This window comes from Melampsora larici-populina (assembly GCF_000204055.1).
Source record: "Melampsora larici-populina 98AG31 unplaced genomic scaffold MELLAscaffold_153, whole genome shotgun sequence".
NCBI lineage: Eukaryota > Fungi > Basidiomycota > Pucciniomycetes > Pucciniales > Melampsoraceae > Melampsora > Melampsora laricis-populina.
In genome coordinates, this window is record NW_006768916.1 from 75,366 (window position 1) to 84,036 (window position 8,671).

General features: G+C 42.2%; 1 protein-coding gene across 1 annotated transcript; it reads right to left on the reverse strand.

Annotated features, from left to right (window-relative positions):
- Nucleotides 1-7,132: 7,132 nt before the first annotated feature.
- Nucleotides 7,133-8,476, reverse strand: MELLADRAFT_85599 (uncharacterized protein; the record flags this gene model as incomplete). Its single annotated transcript, XM_007419280.1, has 6 exons — nucleotides 7,133-7,250; nucleotides 7,342-7,383; nucleotides 7,453-7,499; nucleotides 7,570-8,057; nucleotides 8,132-8,385; nucleotides 8,460-8,476. 6 exons carry the CDS (start codon nucleotides 8,474-8,476, stop codon nucleotides 7,133-7,135), a joined length of 966 nt encoding a protein of 321 aa, XP_007419342.1.
- Nucleotides 8,477-8,671: the final 195 nt, after the last annotated feature.

An 8,671-nucleotide genomic window follows, 5' to 3' on the forward strand; every position in this document is an offset into this window, starting at 1 on the left:
GTGTGTACAGATCAACTGATATGGCAACTTGGCCATACCAATTCTTAGTCATTGCATTGAATTCCCGATCCGCCTTGACTCGTACATTGAACAACGAGGGTTTGAGGAACTATTACCTCCTCACATTTTGTTAATTACCAGATCACCTCTGGTAAATAAAATGAAGACTATCAGTGTGCGCAACAGTGAGTTACCCCGTAGGCCCATGATGCGCCTACTGCGCCTCCAAAAGGTCTCACCATGATACATCCATGAAAGAAGAAAAAAGGATTGAACGCTTCAAAAATTGTTTTTTCTTCTTTCCTTATAGTCACTAGCGTATACCCATATACTATGACCGCTTGAAAGAGGAAAACCAAAAAGGGGCCTATTCGCCCAAGGGAGGATAGGCACCCTTGGGCGGATAGGCACGTGGAAAGAACAGTGCCGAGGACAATTTACTACTATGCACATGCTTGGGGAGGTTCACCTCACCTCATTTTGGGACAGTTACTTTGTTTCATTCAACTGCTCACCTGATTATTTGAATAATCATGCTTCCAAAAGATTTCGCACCAACCATTAAATGTAACTAGTATTTCTAAAATAATCTTTTCCAAACATATTGCACCATCAAATATGACATGTATTACAAAGACAAATCTTTCCACACGAATTCGCCCCAAGAAATGCAGCCTAAAAGCACAATCCTCAATTCAGCAGGCGAGCGGCTGGATGGTTGATAGATAGTGATAGATCAGTTATGAAATCATGATCTCCAGAGGGTAAGGTCCCAAAACTTACGAGGGCTATGTAACTACACCTTGCCAAAGCCAATGAATTTAATATTCTCACGACATGCTAGTGCCGCACTTAGCCAATCATTGCGATACTCCACCATTTCTTCGAGGAAGAATTCATAACGGGTGGCTTGCATGTTGCGGCACATGGAAGCATAGCCACCATACCAAATGTTACTTAACTCACCGGCAGAAGAGTTGAAACACCAAGAGCCGTTTTCTTGTAAGTCTGGAAACAGTTTTGGATCATTGTACATGCGACAGAATCCATCACTTTCGGCGTGCGCGCGATGGTGGAAAGGGTCGACTGGAATGATTGTCTCTTCAAACGCTGAGGGGTCAATGTCGCCGTTGTGGATGACCCAGAGCAAATTACAGGCATTGTCATAAAATATGACCTCGGGCATATTGTCACCGAAGGTGTCGATGAGGTAGTCCTGCGAGAACCGAGACCGAGATGATTAGTTCGCATCTGGTCACCTGCTGTATAGAGATGCAAACTTACCCTGAGGGCACTAGGTGCCTCCAAATTGTAGAACGTCTGTCTTGCCAAAATGATTCCACAGGTCCCAACGATCAGTTGATTGTTATGAGTCCGACTACGGCTCAAGCACGGTGTTCCTTTGGGTTTGGCCGTTGTAGAACTTATAACCCAACAAGGGTTATACAGAGCTGGAAGAGGATAATCTACTAATAAAATGACTAGTAGAAGTTGTCTAAGGACTGCTCTTCTAAAACAACACAATCAGAAAGAGCTCTGTTGTATTGAGTACTGATAAGGCACCAGAGAAATATAACTTCACACGTAATTTTAACTTCAAAAGCACACTTTGTATTACTATCAACACTGCTATAGTGTTATTCCCAATTGATAACTGAAAAAAAATAAGCAATATCTGATTGATATTATTCCCAATAAGTCTTTATGAATATAAAACTAAAGTAAATTTCTCTTTATAACTGTAATAAAGGGCGTATTTAAGTGAACAGGTACTATTAAAATAAGTTTATGATGATAAACAAAATAATAATGGCGTAAATGATAAAGAAAAAAAAAGGGGAACAACAGTCCCAAAACCCTCTCAAAGTATATATAACAATGTACTAGAACTTTTACAATGGTCAACAGCCTCAAAACCAATCAAATCCGCCCAAAATTCCCTAAAAACCCTATGATGACGCAATGTAATGGTTTTGTTACTAATAAATGATGTAATTTTCACAGCTAAAAGTGATCAATGACGCAATAATATGATGTACAGCACTTCTTATGATGAATACAGGTGATTTTTTCCTTGTAAACTAGCTGAAAACCAATTTTTGAGATTACGAATTTTTTCAGATGTGCTCCAATTTTTGATTACTAAAGTGCATCTTGTAGCCCACGTGTTACTGATCATTTCTGACACCTACATGACCTACTTCTGATGAGTGATGAGTAAGATATTGAGTTGTGAAGTTAAGGTTTTTAGTGTTACATATGACTTGTGACTGTAAATTCGAGATTCACACCAATTCTTTATTTGCCTTATAACTTTTTACACACACCTCCGTTACTAATGATTTAAAGTTTGTACATTATGTAATCCACTCTTCTGCGTTGAATGAGCCATCTACCAACCTATTCTGACGTCATTTGACATATGTAATTAGCTGAAAACCTCCATTTTCCACGAATTTCACCCATTTTCTTCACTTTTCACAGCTACTACTATCTTTTTCTTGCTCATGTAATATGACATCATCATCTATAGCCTTAAAAATCCCGGAAAATCCTCTTGGCAACCTTAAATTCCATCACTACCACTATTACACAACCAAACTACACGTGTACCTCTTGTTTACCAACTTCGAAAAAGTGCTTTTTTCCTAATAACTTCTGTTTCTACTTATCAACCTTGAAGATTAAAATTGTCATAGTATCATATAATGTTGTTCTTTCATATTCTAACCTCATAATACCCATAACTTTATTTTTACTAACCTAAAAACCATTTTCCAACCTTTATACCTATAATTTCGAATTTTTCTTATGTTTTTCTTTCTTTCTTTTTGTAATAAATTTGTAAGTAAACTATAATGATCTTAATATATAATGTGAAATAAAATGATGTAATGTTGACCTAATGACCAATACATAAGCCTACAAGAGCTTCAATTGATCAAAAACCTCCATTTCGAATTTTCTTTCCTGCTGAATCCTGCTAATAAACTGGTAAACTGGTAATTGTGAATTTTTTAATTGATCACATAAATTGATCACCACACCGTTCCACCATCGCGGGCTGCTTCATGGGCCCTATTGGACTCGTCAGCCTGATGGAGTCCGTCCAAGTCAATGATTTCCAAGGTGTCTGGGTTCAGATGTACCGAAGGGTCTGAAGTCTCGTGGTGGGCGTGGCGTGAAAAGCGCGCCTTTGAGGCGCGCCCGGGCGTAGGCGTGAGGGCGCGCCCCAAAAGTTGAAATATGGGGTGGGCGCGCCCTTTCAGCCTGTTCTGCCGTTTTTGGGCTTTCTCGCTGTTTTCTTACACCCCACCACCTCCATTCATGCCAAAGGACAATACCAAGACACCATCTGAGTGGATTTCACCAACTGTAAACTTTGGAAACTGATGGAAAGGTTCCCTTATGTCGAAAAAATCAACACGGCACCAAAAACCGCAGGCTTGCTCAATGCCAGTATTGTAAAGTTACAATATTCAATTTTGAAAATTTCCATTGTTCTCCATCCAAGTAATAAATATCTGCAAGAATTCATCCTCAGGCTTCCCCTTGCAACAGTTTCGACAGTTTTTTTGTCCCTTTTTGATTTTTTTGATTTTTTTTTAGTTTTTTTCCATTTTTTTCGATTTTACGTACTCAAAAGGCGCGCCCTTGACGCCCCCACTATAGGCGCGCCTTTGAAAAGATTCAAAAGGCGCGCTGGGCGCGCCCTAAATCCAAACCTCGCGCCCACCACGAGAGTCTGAAGAGAGATTTGATCCAGGGCGATTGAGCATTGATTTGAGGTTGAAGGCCTTCTTCTTCCAAATTTCGAATGCCGCCATGGCGTCGACATGGGCTGGGTTTGAGCACGTTTTCGAACCTTTGACAGCAAGAGCGGTGCAGGGTTGCGCCTCGCACCAGCCTTGCAAGCTGGTAGCATGCTCCAGACAGAATTGTGAGTTTACCTTTGGTATCTGGTTTAGGCAAGGTCCATTGGGTGGTGGAGCTCCAGCTCGGTGCGCGAGTTCTTCGAGTTGTGCTGAGGAAGCCGTGCACCGCCAGTGTCCGATGGTTAGCCCGTCCGTCACGACTGCCCGAATAGCTGGATTGAAGTGTGGGTATCAGCAAGCGAACCAATTGGCTTTCAAGTGCGCAATTGCAGTGAAAGCCTACTTACCCTTTATACCTGAAGTTCCTTCATGCTCAACATCTACCTCTTTGACGCAGAAAGAGCAAACGTGGTCTCGGTACTTGGACCCTTTATTTGCTATATAATGCAACTCGCGAATCATGGCTGGGATCAAGCGATCCTCTTGCTCTCCCTCGTCGGGGAGGTATAGAACGGCACCGCGTCGATTGCAACGCCGTAATAAACTGAAGAGATCGACGGCGTCGCCAACCATTTCTTGTGACAACTTCGGAGAGAAAGATTGAGCCGCTGTGTGGGTTGGTACTTGCTGACTATTGAAATGTGTAAGGTTGAATAGATTAAGTAGATTAAAGTGAGACGTACTTCGTGAACAAGTATGTAGATTCTGGTCAGCCAAATAATCCCGCAATAGTTGCAGAGCGACATTAAAGTGATTGCACTTACTGGGCGAGCATCTGCGATTGCCAAAAGTAGTTTGCGAGCCGATGAGTGAAGCCAAAGTGGCAATGCACCTGGTACCATAGTGAATCGGCACCTTGGTCCTCAGTATAGTATATTCTGGACCCGTTCCATTTGTAGTACGATGCCCGATAATATGTTTTGCAATCTAGACATGCATTGAGAGTTTGGTCAATTAACGTGAATAGTTTGCTGTCCAAGCTTTGGCAGCGTACCAAAACATTTCCAGTCGTGAAACTGCGCCGAGTGAATCCCGTCAATATCGTAGACGTAGCCATCCACACGAGGTCGTTGATGAAGGCTGTGCCCGGAAGGTTGGTTACAGTTTATGCACTGAGAGATAGGCGGGATGAAGTATCGTTCGTGAACCTTTGTGGTTAGAGGCCCATGAAGCCCGTGCAAACGAATGAGAGCAACTGGATCGAGGTGGGCGGCGGGTAGTGAGGCAAACGTGAGGTTCCAGAGAGCTTCGTAATCCGTAGGTTCGATTTGTAGCTGCAAGGCCAGCTCAAGGAATGGTAGGATTTGGGTATCGCTGGAGGACAGTTTTAGGGCTTGGTGGGCGCGCGAGTACACCTCGGCGGCCAGAGTGACGAATTGCATGAGCATCGGAAGGGTAAGACAATTGGCGAGTTTTGGGTGATTTTGATTGAGCCAATTGACAAAGTCCACGAGCAACATGATTTCCGGAACGAACGAGAGATATGAATGAGATGATGAGGTTGGTAGTTGGAAGTGAGTGGTGGTTTGGTGTTGGCCTTGTTTGCGTGGTGTTTGCGTGGTGGTCAGGCAATAGAGTTGATGAGGGATGATGGGATGCTTTGATGTGATACAGCGGGGATCATGGAACGGGTTGTCGCGCGTTGTGATGTGTACCGATGGTGTACAGATCACATATTGACAAGACATTGGTTGGTGTATACCCATGAATGTGGGAACTAGGGAGACGGAGAGGGTCACGTGTGCCGCAGTCATGCGAGGGCGGCAGACATGTGGGTTGAAGGAAAGTCTTGATACAAGCATTATGCTAGTGCATCTGTACGCGTTTCAGGTGTTTTCTCAGCGCAGTTGTGAGAATTCTCACTCAAAATCCGGATTCCCGGTCTACCCCATGTTGCCGACATTTGGGATTGGAGAGTGCCCCACGTGCAAGTCAAACAGCTTATGGACAGTCAAGCGTTCCTTTTTAGGTGTACAATTCTATGTGTTAAATATACTTTGGAATATCAGGCAAATTGTCAGTGAAGGTGTTCTGGGAATTCACCACAAACACTTGCAGTATTTCAGAGATTGATCAATGTAGTTCACAATTTCTGGAGCCTCCTCAAGGGATCACTGGCCAGAGCCATGAAGACTTTATTGGCACTTGAATGAGGCATAGTATCATTGACTTATGAGGACCAATGATGCAGCTCTCTTGGATGGGTTATGAAAAGGATCCACAGCTGTTTTTCAATGTGTTGGTTATCACAATGAAGCATGTGGAAGGAAATATTCTGGTGTCGGAAAACACTGATTGTGACATGATTTGGGTGTACTGTTGATCTTCAAGAAGTTTGACAAGATTCCAACCAGTTTTTCCTGAACTCCAGGCAAATTGTCATCAAAACTTTGGTAAGCTTTGTGAAAGAAACAGTCATTTTCTAACATCATGCAAAAGAAGATCCAAAAAAAACAAAGAGATCAATTTAAATACCCTTCTTGACAAATGTTACCTACCATCCACTTGGGATAGACGCACTGCTTTACACTTCATGCATTCATCCAAACTTGATTTTGTAACTAGTGCACGTGCCAGAGTGGTGCTTGCCTCATTTCCCCAACATCCTAACATATTTCCAACATATGGAAGTTTTCTATTTGTGGCTTTCTCTGCCTGTGGCTTTGAAAAGTTGCTTCTGCCCACGAGTACCCACAACACAGACATGTATCCTGTGGTATTTAGGACTAACAGCCTCAGGCATGATTTATAATTTCTTCAAAAAAAACAAGTTATTCAATCACTAAGTAGTTAATGAACCTTGGAAAGTACGTCACGTCTGAAGTTGGATACCCCAGTTGCGCTCTGATTACGTTGATTATTTACAAAGATAACAATCAAAAAACATTCAACAAATTTGCAAACTCAAAACCCCAAACATTATATCACATACACCAAAAAAACCCCCATCTAGATACATACATCATAATACAAGAAGACATCTTATTAATCAAAATACAATTCAAAAACAAAACTTAATATCCTTCATCAAGTTCCATAAATTTAATATAACTTTCACATATCTTTTCTAATTTCATTTCTTTTGCCTTTTGAAATTCATATCTTACATTCGATTGGTTAATATTCTTCATAAGATATTCTCGAGCTAATCCATTTAATTCATTTATTTTCAATTCTATAGGTTTTTAAGAAACAAACAAACCAACAAAAGACAAAGATTCATTCATCTTCATTCCATCATCCTAAAAAAACTAATCAGAAAGACTAACCATTGGAAAGTTTGTATAACTTTCTTGCATCACAGCACGCTTGTCCATTCAAACGTGAGTGAAGATAACTTCGATAATCAGGGGGAAGCTTCCTAGACCGACCGTGGAGATTAACAATGCTTTTTGACACTCAAACTTGGACCGCAGAGGCGCAAAGTTCACCGTTCTACAAACCACAAAGGATCAGGTTCAAGATTTTTACGTCTTTTATCGAAGTGACACACAAGTACCGCTGAGAACATGATTATGGCACTTACCGGTGCTCCAGATAGTCCGCCAGGGCTTTATACGTGGAGTATCTGTAATTACAACCACAATGTGAGTGGAAATACAGAGATTTAGTGATTAGATACAGCAGAAACACTTACGCAGCGTCATTAATTACAATCATCCTTTGAATCTCTCGATTATTTGTCTGTCAAAATTCATCAAAGGGCGTCACATCACTAATTGTACTTGTAATGAGACATGAGACTAAAACATACCATTTCATATCCTTCATTATCCTCACAAAAAGACTCGATATCTTCCTCTTCATCCCATTCCTCTGATCTCAATAAAAAAGCTCTGAGCCCTTTCCAAGATTCTAAGATGTATTTCAAACCTACTCGAATCCTACCAAGAGTAGTCATCATCCAGATCTTTTTAACTAACATCAGATCTTGATCTTTCGGATTCATTATATTCTCCACCAGCGTAATTAATTCCTCAAGGATCAGTTCAACCCCTGATCCGATCAACTTAAACAAGCCTATCAACACCCGTGTCATACTCGGCACCAGATATTCCTGGGCAAACCGGAAGATTCGACCAATGGTGGGGAGCCGAGCGAGAAGAGCTTCTGCTCGGCAGTTGGCCCTGTTCATCCATGGTCCTATCAACGAGCCAAACATTTCTGTAATCGTTATGACTAGGGCGCGAAATGGAGGATAGCGGCTTGGGATCTCTGACTCAGCTGCACTGCCTTCAAGCACTGTAGAGAGACAAAAAATCAGCTCGAGCAGTTATGACGGGTTGGCAGATGTTTCTCAGTCCCATTCTACTTACATTTTTTGAAATGTTCGATGCCTTGCAATAGCTCAAGCTTGATATAAACTTTCTTGGGTGATCTTCCAGTCCTATTTGGAAATACAAAAGCAACTATATCCGTACTACTCTGAACATCTACTGGATTGACCGATTCAGCTTGATCTTCGGTAGGGGCAGCGGGTGTGGTATCGGGTTCGAGAGTTGGCGAAGATTCGGATTGTAAGACTGGAATCTCTTCAGTCACCGCAATAGGTTCAGATGCTACATCTGGGCTAAGCTCCGGCGATGGAGTCTCTACGGGAGGAGATGCTGTAATTTCTGGGGTGACCGAGGTGTCGGCTAACACCTCGGTGGGAATGTCATTGCTTTTCTGCAAGGACGGCGTGAAGGGCGGCGATGCAGGGGCGGGGACGGCAGGCTTGTCAATAGAGGGATTGGAGTTTGGAGGCGTGCTCGAAGGTATGCTCTTTACAGGAGGCTTGGGAATGCTGAAATGTTCGAGTGAATGATCAGGGTCTTCCTGAGTGATTAATAAACTAGTGGATTTTTGTAAACTGA